This window comes from Anguilla rostrata, chromosome 4 (assembly GCF_018555375.3).
Source record: "Anguilla rostrata isolate EN2019 chromosome 4, ASM1855537v3, whole genome shotgun sequence".
Taxonomy (NCBI): Eukaryota; Metazoa; Chordata; class Actinopteri; order Anguilliformes; family Anguillidae; genus Anguilla; species Anguilla rostrata.
In genome coordinates, this window is record NC_057936.1 from 44436148 (window position 1) to 44456849 (window position 20702).

Consider the following 20702-nt stretch of genomic DNA (forward strand, 5'->3'; position numbering starts at 1 on the left):
TACATTTTAAAATTACAGACAAGCGGACAGCTGAAGTCAGCATTCCCTCCCCGTAGGCTAGTACAATGAACTCGGGCGAATTCAAATTACGATGGCGGGAAAAATAAATAAAAGTGCGGATGGTGGGAAAATGTTGACTGTGACAGCCATCAAGATAAAATAATAGGGTGACAGGCTACATTTCAGTAGATAGATAAAGCAGGGTTTTCCTTAGGTTTTCAGAGGGCTTAGGTGCTCTCAACTATATTTTGGAACAGCGTTTATATAAATATAGGCCTATATATATATATGTATATATATATATATGTGAAAAAACGCTGTGACCAGCGGTTTTCATCAGAAAAAGACGTTACGTGTGAACATAGCCTAACTTTGTTGACCAAGCCACGTTATATACTAACGTTAGTTCAGTCGAGGTATTTTTATGTAATGTCAACTAACTAGCTTCGCTGGCTAACGTTGTCATAAAATTTTTCCCGACTATGAAAACTGCCTTACTTGTTTACATTTTGGACAGATGTGGCTAGTAGGTAAATCTATCGCTGTTTCCATCGCAGCACTTTCGACACAAGCAAAATCGGAAGCGCTATCCTAAAATTTCTTCTTACCATGAAGAGTGCCTGACCCGCAAATTTATATACCATATTTGGTACGCTATATTCTGTAAATGCTTTTAGATCAAACCTACCATGCATAAAAACGCTTGTCAATCACTCACTTCTATTTATAATGTCATCATAGCCTGGAGTGTTTAAAACCATAAAGCCACCTCTCCGTTTATTTATTTATTTATTTTTACTTTTTTTAGCGCATAGAACTCTCATGGTTGTTTTTACATTCATTCTGAATCTGATGTGTTTTTACGTTTATTAGGCTTAAGGCGCTGCGGAAAACCCTGTAAAGCTAAATGAGTTGTCATATTGCACAAAGTCAACAAATCTCCGTAGCTAGTTAGATAAATAATATTGGGCTTTCCTGAATTGTTGCTTTATATTTCGTGTGATAATTATGTTGATGCTAAGATTGCTTTTCAGTTATGCCAGCTAACGTTAGCGAATGTAGCTGTTAGCTATCCTCCTTGTAAGCCAGGCGAAGGTAATTCATACACTCAGTAATTATACATCTAAATATAATAATATAAGAAACTTACTTTGTGGTTATCCTCCGTACTGCTCCGTACTGTGCTTGATCAAATTGTTGGGGCTGCTCCAAGGTTCAGTCGCAGTTCTTTGCAAAATCCACTCTGTTTTTGCGCCCAGTTCAAAAAGTCGTCTGGTTTAAAATGCAGACTGCAGACTCTTCTGTTGTTTGACACTAATGAACCTGATAAAAATTCTACACACTTGTTTTTTACATTTGTGTCCTTTGGGATTGCGTGTAGTGAGTCACTATTTGTCCAAATGCAGTCCATTTACCATTTACCATTTGTGCATCCTTCAACACAACAGTGCCACTTACAAGGTGCCATGTTTGCCAGACTTGACAGTGGCAAATGCAGACTAGCCCTCAATGTCAATCATAAGCAAATACACACTGTGATAGGCTGCATGCAAATGAGACCGTTTCCTGACGTCAGGAAGCGGCAATTTTAAAAATGTGGGGGAAAAGCACAGTAGGTGGCGTAGTGATTTTTAAAACACCAATTTTTATCATTCAAAACAAAAAATTATAAATTGAAAATGATTTGATAATACAGCTGACACTGCCTATTTTACCACCGAGGGTAGTACAAAATATAAGCGAAGCAATTTCAGTCCGACTTTAACTATTTCCCCTCTTTCACATTCTGTTCTACATTGATGCACATTTCTTGTGCAGTGGCACTGTCGATACATTGCAACGTTGTATTGTCGGTGTCCAGTCTTGTGTCCAGGCTCTGTTGACCCCTCCACCTGGTAGGCCCATGTCCTGGTCTTCCAGTTGCTGGTTGCCGAATATAACTTGTGGCATGTGTGGTTTCACCAGTCCTCAGCAGTGGTGAAAGTTCAGGAATACTAAAAATGGCACCTTACACAAGTCACTAGTCCCATTTACACATCACTGTTATTGTTTATCATGTAACCAAAATCAGTCAGCAATTCAATTGTTCTAAAACAAGAGAACATTGACCTTTGTTTTTCCAATATTAAACATCCTTATACAATATAAAACCACCTAGACATACCACAGACCTTCCCAATTCTCTCACACGCACATACACACACAAACACACACAATCCCTATGTCATGGTTTTGGCTGATACCACCATTTCTTTTCCTACCTGCGCCTTTTCTTCAGTTATTACGGCCATTGGTTTTTTCATGCGCCTTTTCTTCAGTTATTACAGCCATTGAGTTGATTAAATTATACACGTGCAAATTTCTTTTTACAATTTGCACCTGTTGGCGTTCTATTTAAACCCTGAGCAAGCCGATAAGCTTTGCTTCACTGTCACTTATGTTGCACGAGAGCCGGTATTCTGTCAAGCGAGGTAAAGGTAAAGGTATAGGATTGAGTTGCGATATTGGATTGTTGTGGCTATAAAATTAACACAACAGTCTTTAGCTTTTTTAGATTGTTGGCAACAAGTTAGTGCCACAATCTAAGCTCAGTATTCTTTCTTTAGGGTTTTACTTTTTCAGCCTCGGTTCGAGGTCTGTTTTCTTTGAGTTGCCCCGTTTTCTGCTCCGGCAGTTTTGTTTTATTTTTATACTCCTTAAGCTTTAGTTTTTTTTTACCCAGTACGTGGGTTGTGTAGAGCTTTTCTTTTGGATACTCTCCCTAAGGAGTATTGTTTTCCTTTCCCTTGTCTCTTGAGACTTTGTGGCTATTTTACCTCTGGTTAATAGCTTAAAGAACCCCCTGTTCAGTCGCGGTTGGTCTCCCAAAACTCCAACTCCCTCACACCCTATGCAAGTTCTGAATGTCATATATGAATGTATTCATATTCACCTATTGCAGGTGTCCTTCGATTCACCACAGAATGTCCCATCACTCAAATCCCCCAACGACTACGTATGATAATCAACGATATTCGGAAACTATTGCTGAATAAATGTCAGGATATTCCTTCCAATGTTTCAAACAATGTCACTGTGTCCCAAAAAACAAATAAACTTTTCTTTGTTTACATTGGCTAAGTAAACATGATTTTGGCATCATAAATGGATGACCACTTATAAGGAGGGCTGTAGTGGCTATTCTAAAAGTTTTTTTCCGAGCCACTTCAACGCCAGTATAGGGCGAGCTCCAACGCGTATAAATTCAAGTTACTCACAGTTTTGTAGTTTCAACGTAGAGGCGTAGATGATGGAGATGAGGAGATGATGTGTGTGTGTTATAAATGAAATGAAAACCTGTGCTCTCTCTCCCTCACATACACTCAAATGAACAAAAATAGACCTTTTCCATACTTAAATCAAAACAAAATCAAATGGCCCTTTACTGTGAGTGGTTCTAAATATAAGATACTAACATAGATATCAAAATAATAAGGAGTCGTCAGGTAAGATACTGAATGTATACGGTTGAAAATAAAAATCCTTCTGCCTTCTTTTTTTGCCAGCGCTGCACCTGTCGCTTAATTAGCCTGACCTGCACTAGGTCTCACATGGTCCTCTATTTAATCTCCACTAGGTGTGATTAAAAAATAAACTGAGAAATGGCTCTAACATACCGGCCCCTATTGCCAGATACTGACAGTACTAACAAAAAAAAAAGAGCCAGGAGAAAAACTGTTCTAGTCTCTATTCCAAGGTTCAGAATGTGAATTTACTATGTGTAAATTCAAAAGGTAGGCCATCATAAAGAACGAAGTATGTCAAAATAATGCAAATGGCTCTGATAAAGCTTAAAAGCTAGGGGGTTTGTCAGAGTTGAAAGGTCACTAGGATGCCTCTTGCAGCAGGCATAGTTTGCTGATAGGTCTTTCCAAGATGTTGTTCTTTGTTTTAACTCTGATGTGGCGTACATGCCCTCTGCAGTTGGGCAGGATCTCCTCAATCCTTCCCATGAGCCAGGAGTTCTGGGGGGCTGTGTCATCCACATTGAGAACTATGTCTTCCTGACTTGGTTCCACTTCTGTCTTTCCTGCATCAGTGGGAGATATTCTCTAGCCCATCGCTTCCAAAAAAGATCAGCCAGATACTGGACCTGTCTCCAGCTGCTTCTAGTGTAGGAGTCTTCCTTCTTAACTCTCTGGGGTCTAAGGGTAAAATGAGGCACACTGGTGATTGTGCGATGCTCTGACATTTGTGTAAATTTCATCAACTTTATATACAGTGATTCCCAAGTGTTCCATATCTTTGTTTTCAGCACAAACTCAGCTACAACAATATGGCAGCAGTAAGTAGGTCATAATAATGTGTGGATTGTAAACTGCTCTAAAAACACACAAACTGTAAACAGTAGTTTTGAACATGCATAGGAATGTTGTAATAAAACACACTAAACAATTGTGAATAAGACTTTTGGTCACTGAAATGTGTTCTTCAAGGTCTTGGGTATCAAAAGATGACAAAATATTTTAGCAAATCCAATTAGAAATATAAAATAAATTGCTAAAAGTTAGTGTTGTGACTACTATTTTTCAACACCAGGTGAGAATGGGAGGGCAAATGGCCTTTCTGTAATGAATATGCATTTCCTTCAACAGGTGAAAATTAAATGTGCTTTACAAAAAAGGGACAAACCACTAACTAATGAAAACAAAATTTCTGAAATGTGACATCATATATAAACAAAGAACCAAACAAACACAACCAGACGCAGAGAGGTAGCCTATCATTTTGAGAAGCAATGGTTAGAATCATTCGTAGTGTGGGAATTTACAAGCGTGCATATTAGTGAATATTCCTACAAACACACAGAGAATGTAATACAGCACACATTTACAAATAATACAAGCCATCAACGAAAAAACATTAGCTTAACTAAATAAACACTGATATTCCAACTAAACTACACGCAACTCATTAATAACAATGCCTCAATCTGAACTAGGCTAGGTCTGTTTAGCTAAGTGGTTATTTTATTGCTATTTCCCAAACTTACTTAGAGTATGCTAATATCGATTGTGCAAGGACATCAGTTTTAGAATCCTAGCCACGCCACTACACACCAGGCATGAGCTATTTATTACGAATATGATCGAAAAACATAGTCTACCTGATACTTCTAACACAACCAGACGCAGAGAGCCTAGCCTATAATTTTGAGATGCAATAGTTCGAATCGTTCGTAGTGTGGGAATTTACAAACGCGCACATTGCTGGATATTCCTACAAACACACAGATACGTTGCAATACAGTACACATATTTACCAATATGATCATAAGAAATATACTTACGCATGAAGTTGATCCTCAGCTGGATCAGTTCGCTGTTCGAAATGACACCGCTCTTCATCAGTGTCGGCTTCCGGACGGACCATTTTCCAAAATTAAACGAAATGTTCACCTCAAAAGAAGTGAATTAGGCGACATTCTTTCCCGCTTTCGCAGACTTGGCATTTTTCACATGAATCTCGCATCGCCCCTCCTTTAGTCTCCTTCTATGGAGTAATTATAATGTTGTTAACATGTGAATGCGATTTGGGCGGACTTCCTGCTGAGCGAAATTCACATAGTAATGATTAAAGTTTAGCGAAGCATACATGATCTAATTAATCAAATTTGGAACATTTAAAACAATTTATATTATTTGCCAATGGGCGCATTGGAAAGTCGCAATTCTAAGGTTTCTGTCAATGTTTTTGTTGCGTCTGTATGATAACAGTACGTGAAGTTAATCATCCAAATAGAAACGAAAGTTAACTTCATCTTGTCAAGCTCCGCCGGCGGAGCTCTCGACCCCAGAGGGTTAAACAGTCCAGGCGGCAAGATGGGCTTCACCTTTAGCTGCAGCAGATTTGGCGTCAAGGCCTCCAGGTCATTTGTGACATCTGATACAGGAGTGAGGCGTGGATCATTAAGGATAGCCTCCACTTCGCAGAGAGCAGTCTGTAGACTTTCATCTGTCAGGGTCTGTAGTCTCAATACACAGTAGAGCACCTTCTTGATGGTTCGATTAAATCTCTCCCATGCTCCTCCATGGTGTAAGCCTGTGGGAGTGTTGAAAGTCCACTTGATCCCCTCTTTTAGCAGTGTATGCTGGACCTTGCTGTGGTCTAGATTGGCAAGTGACTCACGTAGTTCCCTCTAAGCTCCCACAAAGTTTGTGCCGTTGTCTGATATAATCTCTGAGACTTGGCCCCTTCTGCATATGAACCTTCTTAGTGCTGCAATGCAGGAGTCGGTGTCTAATGAACAAGCCAGTTCCAGGTGGACAGCACGGCTCACCAGGCAGGTGAACAGAATTCCATACCTCTTCACTAGATTCCGGCCTCTCTTGACCTCTGTGGCAGTGCTGGAGAACACTGTTGTCTGTCGCATGGAGAGAGACAGCGCACGCACACAAACATGAAATAAAATACATGGCATCTTCATCCTTCCCCCTCATGGGTTCTGGGAAAAAACAATTAACTAAAATAACAAACTAAAATAACAAAGACAAAAGAAAGTAAAATAGAAATAGACAACTATTTCAGTTCCTCGCTCTGTAGCTGGACTGCTTTCCAGCAGACCAACTCCTCCGACTTTTCAGTGGGGGTTCATTGTTCCCCGTCTTATTAAAAGAAACAAAACTGAAATTAAACAGAACAGTAAAATAACATGTTTTTTCAATGAATTTTTCAATGTCTGTTTTTATTTTCATGTTCCAGACACACATGCATATGTATTGCAGAGTGTAAGATGGGGGTTAAGAATGATCTAACGGTTAATTTCAGGTGTTCCTTATTTTTCAGGTCTCCCTTTGCAGCTGTGACAGATTATTCTGTGACCAGGAATAATGTGATCCAGCTCTGTCTGGAGCTCACCACCATCGTACAGCAGGTAAACCCTCACAAGCACTCATTCATTCATTCATTCATTCATCCTTTATTTAAGATTCTCGGTGACGATTGAGGGTAGGAACCCTCTTTCTCAATGCGCCAAGATTACAAGAGGCATAAGAAATAAAAGAAATAAAAGGGCATAAAAGAGATAATAACAAGCATCAATTAAAACAGTTACAATTAAAATGGTTCAAATCTGAAATCAGGGATCTAAAATGGCCCATTGATACAATGGAATTCAATTTAAGTCTTTTTTGCAGTTCATTACAGGTGTGAGGGGCACAGAATTTAAAAGCAGTCTTTCCTAGTTCCGAGTTAGTTTGAGGAACGTGGAGTGTTAGTCCTGAGAGCGAGTGTAGTGATTTCCATTTTTCCAGTCCAGAAGTGATGATAAATAAAGGGGTGGATTACACAGAAGGGCTTTATAAATAAATAGAAACCAATGCTGATCTCTCCTTGTGTAAAGAGAGGGCCAGCGAACTTTTTCATATAAAATACAGTGATGTGTACCGTAGTTGTCGCCAGTAATAAATCTTAGAGCCGTATGGTAAACAACATCTAGAGGCTTAAGGGTGGTGGCAGCAGGGTGTCTGTAAATTATATCACCATAATCGAGGGAAGAAAGAAAAATTGACTCGACTATCCTCTTTCTGGTGAACATGGGAAAGCAGGCTTTGTTTCTAAATAGGTAGCCAATTTTCATCCTTAGATTTTTAACTAGGTTGTCAATGTGCACTTTAAAAGTGAGTTTTTCATCAACCCAGTTACCTAAATATTTATAGTGGCGGACTCTCTCAATAAGAGTACCATTTAGGGAGTAAATCTGGAAGTTGTCAAAGTCAATTTTTCTGGCTCTGGAAAACAGCATACATTTAGTCTTATTAGCATTTAATACAATTTTAAGGTTTACAAGTGCATTTTGCAGAGCATCGAATGCAAGTTGCAGATTATTGACAGCCAATTTTAAGGAATGTGAACAACAATAAATAATAGTATCATCTGCATAAAGGTGAACCTTGCAGTCTTTTAAAGACTTGGCAATGTCGTTAATATAAATGGAGAATAAGATCGGAGCCAGTATTTAGCCTTGGGGGACACCCTTTGTGATGTGTAAAAACTCAGATTGTATATCACCCACCTTTATACATTGGTATCTGTCTGAGAGGTAGTTTTGAAACCACTCACAGGCAGCAGGGTCTAGGCCGATAAGTGATAAACTATGTAATAGCAAAGAATGATCGACTGTATCAAAGGCCTTGGACAGGTCAATAAAAAGAGCTGGACAATGTTGTTTATCATCAAGGACAAGATACAATGTCATTGATGACTCAGGAGGTGGCAGAGATAGTGCTATGCTTAGCCCTGAAAACGGATTGGAGAGGGCTCCGCACATCATGGCTAAGAAGAAATGACTTTAATTGGGTATTTACAAGGGATTCTAGAATTCTAGAATTTTAGACAGACAAGACAGTTTCGCGATAGGGCGGTAATTGTTGAGGTCGCTTTTGTCCCCACCTTTATGCAGCGGTACTACATGACCTGTTTTCCAGACTTTGATGATTTTATTAGAGGCAATAGAAGATTAAAAATATGGGCAATATACTCTGTGATAAAAGGTGCAGAAAGTTTAAGGAAGAAGGGATCTAAATGATCCCCTCCGGTTGATTTCTTGATATCCATAGTTAAAAGAGCATTAGCTACTTCTTTAAAAGTGCAAGGAGAAAAGGTCAAATGAGGAGAAACCCCTAGATTAAACACAGAGTCTCCAACAACCAGAGAGGAAGGCCTCTGAGCCTTCTCTTCCATGCATAAATTGTCAAATAGATGGCCTGCTGTGGAAAAATATTTATTAAAGGCTGTGCTTATTACTTTTTGATCAGTTAATTTATATTGGTTGTCGCTGACATGAAAAGGCAGCGTGATACATTTTTTATTTTTAGTGGAATTTACAATTTTCCAGAACTTTGCTGAATTATCATAAGAGCTGGAGAATGCATTAAAGTAAAATTGGGATTTGGCTCTCCTTATTGAAGTACATTTATTTCTTAACTGTCTAAAGGCAAGCCAATGGGATGGGTCAACTGAGTGTCTAGCGAGGGCCCATGCTTTATTTCTTGAGTGACACTTGTGGCGCAAGATGGCGCACACTCTGCTGCGACAGCACAGACTGTACTCTGTTTGACTTCACGTTACGTTGTGTCTAAGTGTTCTCGTGTAGTGTTAAGTGTTTTATGTAAGTTACACTCGGCTGATCGAACATGATCAGACTTTACAAAGGGATTGTCAGTTTATTCGCAATTTTATGGCTGATCTGCGATAGCCTTGCACTACATCCTGATACCAGCAACAGGTTACTTACCTACAGCTGCGATGAACTCCTGCTACACCGGACCTCGCTGCTGTGCAACATCAAGCCCGCTGTGGTTCTACCGTCGGAGCTTCGGCCGAGGAAAAGAGGAAGACGTGGAGGTATTCGCAGCAGAATAAGGAAGCGTCTATTTAAACCACCTCTCCCCTCCATCATCCTGTCGATTGTCCGTTCCCTCCGGAATAAAATGGACTTGCTACACGCCCGGTGCCGAGTGGAAAGGGCTTACAGGGACATTTGCATCATTGCCCTGTCCGAGACCTGGCTTTATGAGTTGGTCCCCGATGCTGAGGTCAGCCTGGACAATTTCACGATCATCAGGTCTGACAGAACGAGACAATCGGGGAAGATGCAGGGTGGCGGCGTCTACCTTTACATCAATAACAGGTGGTGTAGCAACATCAAGGTGCACCGTAAGGTGTGTACGCCCAACCTGGAGATGCTGACCATGTCCCTGCATCCCTACTATCTCCCCCGGGAATTTCCAACTGTTGTGGTCAGCTGTGTTTACATTGCCCCCAGCGCAAACATCAAGGCAGCAGCGGAGCTGGTAGCCGAGAATGCTAATTCTGTGTTGGCTAAGTATCCCAGAGCTCCGGTGTTTATCGTGGGAGATTTTAACACTTGTAGACTGGACTGCGTGCTACCATCATTTCAACAGTGTGTGGACATTCCCACCAGAAGGGCAAACATCTTGGACATGTGTTACGGCAACATTACCGATGCCTTCCGTGCCCATTCATATCCACCGCTCGGACTTGCATACCACAATATCATTTGTTTACTTCCGCTGTACAAACAGAAACTGAAATGTCATAAGCCACAATGTTACAGCGCCCCACAGTGGTCAGAGGACACCATTATTCAACTCCAAGGCCTTGGCATGCACTGACTGGGGTATTTTTGATGGAGATCTGAATGATAGGGTTTCTGTCATTACGGATTACATCAACTTCTGCATAAACAGCACCATTCCAGTTAACACAAAGAAATATCCCAACTCCAAACCTTGGATCACTCCCCAAATAAAACAGAGCCTGAAGGAAAAGCACAAAGCTTTTAGGCTCAAAGACTGGGATAGCCTCAAAATTGCAAATCGAATAATTAAAAATGAGGTGTTTAAGGCGAAACTGAAATTCAGGGACAAATTGGAATTTGAATTTGGCAACAAGAACACCAAGCAGGCATTTCAAAAAGTGAAAACCCTAACTGGGTGTGAACCCAACCCCAACCTGGGTGCAATAACCGACCCAGAATTTTTTGCAAGAGAACTGAATACATTCTATGCCCGCTTTGATACTCACGATTTCTCAGCTGAATGTGAAAGATGGTTGAGCCCTCCCTCCACCAGACCCCGAAGACCCGGCCCCCTTTACAGAGGAGGAGGTACGGCACCAGCTTAGCCCATGTAAGCTAGGCAAGGCCCTGGGGCCTGACGGCATCCCAGCAAGGGTGTTGAAGACCTACGCCCTGGAACTCTCACCAATTCTTCATTCACTCTTCTGTAAATCTGACCAGACTGCCACAATACCTACCCTCTGGAAAACTGCTACCATATAATCCCCATACCCAAAAAACCCCGGCCCACAGAACTCAACCACTACCGCCCCGTTGCCCTTACATCCATAATAATGAAGTGCCTGGAGAAGCTGCTGCTAAACATCATTATGCCAGTTGTCGCCCCACAACTGGATCCCCTCCAATTTGCCTATAAGGCTAAGAGGGGCACAGAGGATGCTGTGGCCTGCCTGCTGCACCTCCTCCTCCAGCACCTGGATTCCTCAGGCACCTTTGTCAGGATCCTCTTTGTGGACTTCAGCTCTGCTTTTAATAGAGGGTATGCATTGACGTCACTTTCCCACCGGAATACGCCCCCTCAGTCGGGACTGAGTGGCAAAACATACTACGACATGGCTGCCTTTAATCAAGGAAACTGCAAAACCGGGAGTAAAATGAACGATTATCTGCTTAAATTAAAGGCAGTTGGACTTGACAGTGATCCTTACAGCTTACCAAAGAACCAGTGGTCCATGGACATTCAACAAGAAATCGGAGCTATCTTTTTACTGACTGCCGAAAGCTAAAGAAAAGAGAAGCAAATGCATCGCTGCAATTCACAAAAACAACTCAAATCCAAGCACCGAAACATGGATTTGCGGTTGTTAGTTTGTGTCAGGTATGTTGGATTTTTGGGTAAAATCATACCTTAAGTTATGTACTGTATTGACTACTCATCAATTAAATATTTAGCATCTTTCATTTATATTCTGTGTAACTGTAAAGTTTGCCAGCATTTATTAAAAAACATCCATGACGATTGAGCCTTGTGACAAAGGGGGGATGGTTAGATCATTTATATGCTTGGCTAGCTAATACTATCTAACCATCCCCCCTTTGTTTGTAGAACACAAGGCTCAATCGTCATGGATGTTTTTTAATAAATGCTGGCAAAAACTTTACAGTTACACAGAATATAAATGAAAGATGCTAAATATTTAATTGATGAGTAGTCAATACAGTACATAACTTAAGGTATGAGCTTATAAGGTATAGCTTTCGACAGTCTGTAAAAAGATAGCTCCGATTTCTTGTTGAATCTATTTGTACAGTCAATCGCACAACAGCTCTTTTCAATTTTATATGTGTTTTTGTGTTTTCGTGGCATTCAAGCTGAACGCTAATGCTGCCACTGAGTAGTCTTTCTGCCACTCAGTGGGTGTAACCGCAGTGACTTTCACTTACTGTGATGTCATGTGCATACCCTCTATACCATCCAAAGGCATCTGATGGTCCGGAAGCTACATCATCTCAACACTCCCCCCGTCTGATCCATGTCAGGCACAATTTCCTTAGTGACAGACGGCAAGCTGTGCGGATGGGCACAACCACATCACCTGCACTCACCACTAACACCGGAGCGCTGCAGGGTTGTGTGTTGAGCCCATTCCTGTACACACTTTACACCAATGATTGCACCAATCCATCACCCATCACTACTTACCTGAAATACTTGGACGACACAGCCATTCTTTCCCTACTCACAGACAACCACTCTGCTCTAGACTATCACAATACGGTTGTATACTTCACCCAGTGGTGTGAGGATAACCATCTTCACCTCAATGTCAGCAAGACAAAGGAAATAATAATTGGTCCCCCCTCACCTCAGCACCCCATTCTCATCAATAACCAAACAGTTGAAATAGTTGACAGTTTCAAATACCTTGGAGTGACACTGGACAATAGATTCAGCTTCCACCAGCACACTAATGACACCCAAAAAAGGAGCCACCAAAGACTATCAGTCATCCGCAAGCTTAAAGGACTCTATGTTGCCCCCCATCTCCTCCTGTTGTTGTACCAGAGCATTATTCAGCCCATCCTACTGTACTGTTCCACCTGCTTTTTTAACATAACATTAACTTTGTTATCCGTTACTAAACAGGCCAAACTCACACGCATAACCAACACCGCTGCCAGGATAATTGGTCTCCCCACATCCAACCTCGTGGAGCTAAACAAAAAGGCCATTGCATGCATTTCAACCTCAATAGAACAGGACATCACACACCCACTCAATCAGCACCTTACCTTACTGCCTTCCGGTACAGGTACAGAGCACTGAGCTGCAGAAGGGCTCATTTTAGGAAAAGCCTGATTCCCGCAGCCATAGCCACCTTGAACAATAGGCCACACTGATCAGGCCTGAGTGTGTACTGTTATCTGTCATTGTATGCTGTTACTGTGTGCTGTTGTATGTACTGTTGTATGATGGGTACAGTGCTGTGGAAAGGAATTTCCCCTTGGGGACAATAAAGTCTAAAGTCTAAAACAGAGATGATAGTTTGTGTGAAAACCAGGGGTTACATCTGTCTTTGATTCTAAATTTTTTAATCAGCCAGAGAGTTAAAAGTATTTACAAAGAAGTCCAATGCCACATCAGCATCGGGGATAGCTAGAATGTAAGGTAATTCACTATAATAGAGATCGTGCAGAAAGGCTTGTTCATTAAAATGTTGGAAATTTCTCTTAACTAAAACTCGTGATTTAGACTTTTTCAACTTCACATCTCTGATACAGGCATTGCGGCAATGATCGTTAGCCCCGAGGTCGAAAACCCCATTTGCTATAATTTTATCTGGCCTGTTTGTTAAAATGAGGTCAATTAATGTAGATTTGGAAGGATTTTTCAGATTAGGTCAAGTCGGCTATGAAATCAACTGGGTAATATTAAGATTGCAACAGATTTCCTTAAAATAGTTAATGTCTGAATGCCAGTCCAGATTAAAGCCACCCAGGATTATTGTTTCTGAACTGACATGTGGAAAGAGTAACTCTGTTATCTTAATTAAGGAGTCTGTGGGCACGGAAGGAGGTCTATACAATCCAGTCAGGTTGAATGAGTGATTATAAGCCACAGTCACATTCAAAACTATAAATTCAAAATGTTTTGGGACTGAGATAGCCTTTAGGATGGAGACAGGGACGCGAGATTTAACATAAACCGCTATACCGCCTCCCCTACCAGCTTTATCTATCCTAAAGATATTAAACCCGTTTATGGCCACATCTGAGTTGGCTATGGTTTTCTTAAGCCAAGTTTCTGAGAGGACAAGAATGTCGGGATCAGCCTGGGAAATTAAAATATTAACATGATAAAGTTTCTGTTGCAGGCTTCTAATATTTAAATGTAACAGACCCAGACCATTTCTGCATTTAAAAACAGGATTATCTAAGCGAGCAGGAATGACAGGAGTATCATGTTGAACAGATGCAGCTCATTGTGTCAGCTGAATCGCTATTAAATTATCAGGGTTTCTGCCAACTAGTACATTGGTATAATGGTTAAAAGGCCTATTATTAATTAGCACAGGAATATTAGAGGCAGGTGTATAATTTAAATTATTAATGATTGGGCTCACATTGAATATAAAATCATTGTAAATTGACTTGGAGTTAAGTTCATTCAGTCCACTAGCAACAGGTTTTAATGAACTACAGCAGTGATTAGAGTCAATATGTTTAGGACTCACCGCGTTTCACTCCTATACAGCGGAGACACCCTCACACATGTACAACATGTATATCTTCATATTCACACCTGCACAACATGTACATCCTCACACCTGTGCAGCAGGTACACCCTCACAGATTCAAATATATGGTGGGTACACCTCACACTCATACATATAACTGCAGTACAGGCGTGACTGTGATTGTACATCTCACACTCATACAGTGCCTTCGGAAAGTATTCAGACCCCTTCACTTTTTCCACATTTTGTTACATTACAGCCTTATTCTAAAATTGATTAAATTCATTTTTATTCTTATCAATCTACACACAATACCCCATATTGACAAAGCGAAAACAAGTTTTTAGAAATTTTTGCAAATTTATTTAAAAAAAAAAAAATGAAATATCACATTTACATAAGTATTCAGACCCTTTGCTATGACACTCAAAATTGAGCTCAGGTGCATTCTGTTTCCATTGATCATACTCGAGATGTTTCTACAACTTGATTGAAGTCCACCTGTGGTAAATTCAATTGATTGGACATGATTTGGAAAGGCACACACCTGTCTATATAAGGTCTCACAGTTGACAGTGCATGTCAGAGCAAAAACCAAGCCATGAAGTCAAAGGAATTGTCTGTAGACCTCCAAGACAAGATTGTGTCGAGGTACAGATCTGGGGAAGGGTACAAAAGAATTTCTGCAGCATTTAACTCCCGAAGAACACAGTGGCCTCCATCATTCTTAATTGGAAGGGGTTTGGAACCACCAGGACTCTTCTTAGAGTTGGCCACCTGGCCAAACTGAGCAATTAGGGGGAGAAGGGCCTTAGTCAGGGAGGTGACCAAGAACCCGATGGCCACTCTGACAGAGCTCCAGAGTTCCTCTGTGGAGATGGGAGAACCTTCCAGAAGGACAACCAATACTCCACCAATCAGGCCTTTATGGTCGATTGGCCAGACAGAAGCAACTCCTCAGTAAAAGGCACATGACAACCTGGAGTTTGCCAAAAGGCACCTAAAGGGCCCTTTCTCTGGTCTGATGAAACCAAGATTGAACTCTTTGGCCACAATGCCAAGTGTCATGTCTGGACGAAACCAGGCACCGCTTATGACCTGGCTACTACCATCCCTACGGTGAAGCATGGTGGCAGCATCGTGATGTGGGGATGATTTTCAGCGTCAGGAACTAGGAGACTAGTCAGGATCGAGTTAAAGATGAATGGAGCAAAGTACAGAGAGATCCTTGATGAAAACCTGTGCCAGAGCGCTCAGGACTTGGGCGAAGGTTCACCTTCCAACAGGACAACAACCCTTAGCACACAGCCAAGACAACTCAGAAGGGGCTTTGGGACAAGTCTGTGAATTTCCTTGAGTGGCCCAGCCAGAGCCCGGACTTGAACCCGATCGAGCATCTCTGGACGGACCTGAAAATATCTGTGCAGCAATGCTTCCCATCCAACCTGACAGAGCTTGAGAGGATCTGCAGAGAAGAATGGCATAAATACCCCAAATACAGGTGTGCTAAGCTAGTAGCGTCATACCCAAGAAGACTCGAAGCTGTAATCGCTGCCAAATGTGCCTCGACAAAGTACTGAGTAAAGGGTCGTAATACTTATGTAAATGTGATATTTAAGTTTTTTATTTTTAATAAATTTGCAAAAATTTCTAAACCTCTTTTCGCTTTGTCATTATGGGGTATTGTGTATAGATTGATAAGAACAAACATGAATTTAATCAATTTTATAATAAGGCTGTAACGTAACAAAATGTGGAAAAAGTGAAGGGGACTGAATACTTTCCGAAGGCACTGTACCTCTGCATCATGTGTACCCTCATATGCACCCCTCTACCACAGGTACACAGTCACAGTCAAACCTGTATATCTGGTACCCCTCACACTAATGCCTGTATTGCAAGTATACCTCACAGTCACACCTGTACAGCAAGTACACCTTCATATTCACACCCGTATTGCAGGTGCAGTTACAACCACAGGTGTACTGCAGTTGCACGCTCATATTCACACCTTTACAAAGCAAGCACTAAGTGCTACACCTGTTTTGCATCTCATTCTTCTCACTTTGTGCTGTACAGTAAACATTCCAGATCTAGTTGCCCTGCATCATGGAGCAGAATTAAAGCTCTCCCATCACACGTACGCCAGTAGAGCACGCTCATCTCTGTGTGTATGACAGGGAAAAACCCAGACGTGTGCACCTGTTGGAGTAGTGATGAAATGAGAAGCATTACGATTTGCAATGACGGCCTTGTGAAATTGTGTTCAAGACATGCTTTAAAAAGACTGATGGGCAAATGCTGCCTTAAAATGCTGCCTTCATGGGCAGCTGGCTTTAATTTAGATTTGAGGGACAGATTTTAGTATCCAAGCACTACAGCATAAGATATAAATGTTATAGGTTCACCCTCCAAAGCCCCTCACTCAAAGCACATGCACACGTGCTGCCTGATATCAGAGTACTGGAGGGAATGTGACCCATCATAATCAGTTGGAAGTTGCTATGGCCAATTTCATATAAATCAATGTTAATAAAAATTTGTGGCTGTTTTAGGGTTTCATATTTTTTTGCAGATCAATATCTTGGCTTTCATAATCTGATTGTCTTAATGCCAAATTCAGAGTAACAAGAGCAAGTCAAAATCTGGTATATGGCTGGACTTAACACACGTGTTCCAGCCGACCAATGGTGTAACTTCATCAGTCACTCAGTCAGGCATTCACGTTTGTAGGGCTGGCCCTGCTGTTGCAGTCCAGCCAAAAAATTTTATGTAAGATTGCTGTACCAGAGTTTTTCATCATTTGGTAGCTAACTTCAGAACTTTGAAAGCTAGCTTATTGTCACCAGTCATACAATCACCTCAGCTGCTTTCACGGCTACTAGTGAATGGGTTTTATCTGGTTTCATTTGAAAAACATTTTGGTTTCCATGATCTGTATGTCTTTGTGTAAAATGGAATTCACTTGTATTTTTTCCATAGACTGCGTTGTTGCCGTTCTCGTTGTTAGTGTTAATCAGTTTAACCTTCAGGGTCCAAATTGTTCCCTGCACTTGGACCGGTACTTCTCTCTAGGGGTTTCGTCATACTTGTTCCTGGTTATGGTTATACGCTTTGTTGTACGTCGCTCTGGATAAGAGCATCTGCCAAATGCCTGTAATGTAATGTAATGTAATGTAAATTATAGTTTTACGGTTTTAAACATAAGATGACAAGCTAGCACCAGAGTTTTGTTAGTATAGCTACTGGTATTTGTCACCAGTCACACATAGCGACTACTTTAGGTCTTGACTTTCATGATCTTTATGTCTCAATGTCAAATTCAGTGTAAAATATAGTTTTGAAGCTTACAAACGTAAAATGACACGGTGGCATTGGAGTTTCAAGGTCTAGCTTTAGCATTATCTCTGCTTTGCTCTTATGTAGCCCCGCCTGGACTGTCTGCTTTGGCAGTGCTGTCTGTGAAAGTGAAACATGATTGACAGGCAAGAAGGGCATAGAGTGGTCCTGATTGGTTGTTAAAATTCTGGTGTGTTGAAATTTGGAGTGGCTCAGAGTGGCAATCAGAGAGACCAGATTTTTTTCTTCGACCTTTTAATTTATTGATATTTGTCAGGATGTGATGGAAATTTAACCAAATACGAACTAGTGTTCTACAAAAAACTTACATACTGAACCTTTAACTAAGGTGTTCTCTGAAAGGTTTGAAGACAGAAAACATAGTGTTCAAGGTGAAATAGCCATTTTACATCTCCCAGGTTGGTGTATGGTCAGTCACTATAATACTCTTTCAGATCCATGAAGGGCACTATATAGTCAGTCCCTCAGGAAGGGTGGACATGCATTTGCATTGCTGTGTAAATGCCAATGTCGCAACTGAATTACACATGTAATCATATATTACCTGGGTTACATTAATTATATAATTCATTTTTTAACTTATGATGAGGGTCTGCCATGTGCCTTTGAGTCTGAATGGGGGTCCCTTGATCAGAAAAGGTTGAAAACCCCTGATATATTAGATAATTGTTTTTCAAGGGGTAGGCCACAGAAAGTATATGAACTCTGTGAAATGCATTGCGTGCATGTAAAGTTTTATAGCTGCTGTTGTTGGAAGTGAGCCAGCAGAGGGGGTGGGGCCAGACATGTGGAGCCAAGCAGCAGATGTCATGGCTGCCATGCATGACCACACCGCTGAGTCCCCTTGCACTGAATGACCATTCAACCATCTTAGAAACATGGGACACCCACACCTCATCGTAGCCAGCTGGTAATGCAGGTGTTCACCTACAAACCATGGTTTGGTTATTTTGGGCTAAATGATTCACAGCTTTGGCCAGCAGCGATTGACACCTGTCACTAAGTTTCCTGCCTTTGTCTGTGGTGAGGGATAGTTCTGCAGAAAGGTCAGAGATAATAGAGTGGCTCATGTGGAAAGGAAGAGAAAAATGGGTCTTTATTGAACATGGATGATTTGGGTTTCAGACCACAAACCGACTGAAGCCAGATGGTGTAGTTGGGTGCAAGGGCGAAACTACTCATTGATCTATAAGCAGAAGTGATGAGCTGGCCGGCTGGTAGCTGGCCACTTAGCACGAGGAAACAACATAGCCAGTTAGGCATGATAAGTATTAAGTTTTGTATGTTATTTGTCACACACTGGTGTGACACTCCTGGGAGGGAGATGCGGCAGTTCCGGGAGGGGTCCGTCGTTTTCCACATGGAGAGAGAGACTCACTCACTATACTATATTGGAGACCCACTCCAATACAAAAACAAATAAACAAACACCTTCATCCTTCCCCCTCACGGGTTCTGGGCAAAAACAATAAACTAACACTACAAACTATAATATTGAAGAAAGAAAGGTGGATTTTCAGCGGTGGGTTTACTTTTGTTTTGTGTGCTCTGACAAACGAAAACTCCAAAATAAACTTTCTCTTTGTGTGTGCTTCTGGTCTTGGCCCCAAAATCTGACACACCTCTGCCACCAGAATTAAACACTTTCACTCTTCCCCCTCATGGGTTCTGGAAAACAATGAACTGAAACAACAAAGACAAAAGAAAGTAAAACGGAACAACAGCTTTTCAGCTTGCCGCTCCTAGCTGGCTAACTTTTCAGTTGCCAGCTACACTGCTTTTCATCAGCCATTTCCTTCCTTGTTGTGCTCAGACAAACACGCAAACAAAAACAAAATAAAGAAATGCTGTCAGTGTGTGCTCTCAGTCTCTGCTCTGAACTGCGGTGGGAAACACACCGTTAAGCATCTAGGCTGATTGGCCACCAGCCGGTGTGACCGAGACCAATCTGCTTCTCCGCCGGACCGAATGCTACAGTATTATAGGCTACTCATTTGAGCATCCTGGGACAATACAAAAAGTCCTTGGCTTCTTTGTTTTTCCCTCATGATTCATCATTGAGGACATCGAAAGTCAGCAGTGTAGTAAAAGGAACAGCTTGAACAGCCAAGCAAACCAACTGTTGCTAGTCAGCAAACTTAGTTGTGCGTTAGCTCAGAATCTCTGTAGTTGACTCGCTGTTGTTAGTTAGTTAAAGGCGTTAGTGAAATTGTGTGTGGGGGTTGGTGTTTAATTGCCCGGTATTGTTGAGCTAATTTCGAGTAGCTTCACCTGGTGCTTATCTGCCCTAATGAAGCTAATGCAAGCACGTAATTGTCACCCGGTATTTACAGCTCCAGCGGAGGCTGCCATAGGCAGCCTCGTCGTCAGTTTATCATGTTCATAAACCCCATTCCCTTGTGCGCGCTGCCTCGCCCCAAATGGACTGTTCACCGCAGGCGTAATTAATCTAACCTGATCTACCCACCCTTATCCACACCTCAGGAATTCACTGTCACAGGTGGATTATGGAACTGCCAGTCAGCTGTCTAGAAAGCTGACTTCATTACTGCCTTTGCCAAGACGAAGTCTCTTGACTTCCTGGCTCTCACAGAAACCTGGATCACTCCCGATAACACCGCCACCCCAGCTGCACTGTCTGCGGGATACTCCTTCTCGCACACCCCCAGGGCCTCTGGCCGAGGCGGGGGTACCGGTTTGCTCATTTCCTTGTCCTGGAAGTTCTGTGTCCTCCCCAGTCCTAACCCTACTTCCTCCTCCTTTGAATTTCATGCGATTACTGTAACTCATCCCTCAAAATTTCACATTATTGTTCTGTACCGCCCTCCAGGTCCACTCGGCTCATTTCTGGACGAGCTGGACACTCTCCTGAGCTCCCTCCCTGAGGATGGCACTCCTGCTATTCTCCTGGGGGACTTCAACCACCAGAAACCTCCCAACTGTCCAGGGTTGCCTCACTCCTCCAGTCTTTCGCTCTATCCCTGTCCTCTTCCCCCCCCACACACAAGGCTGGTAACCAACTA

The 20702-nt window shown here is 41.8% G+C and overlaps 1 protein-coding gene across 5 annotated transcripts in view; it reads left to right on the top strand.

Moving 5' to 3' along the window:
* The window catches only part of cnksr2a (connector enhancer of kinase suppressor of Ras 2a), a 323355-nt gene that overhangs the window by 71549 nt on the left and 231104 nt on the right, over positions 1-20702 (top strand). For 3 of the 5 annotated variants that reach the window (XM_064332729.1, XM_064332728.1, XM_064332725.1), the window contains exon 4: positions 6808-6913. In XM_064332729.1, the coding sequence (XP_064188799.1) occupies positions 6808-6913 (106 nt within the window). The remainder of the gene's footprint in view (positions 1-6807; positions 6914-20702) is intronic. The other 2 variants (XM_064332730.1, XM_064332727.1) reach the window with 1 other exon arrangement.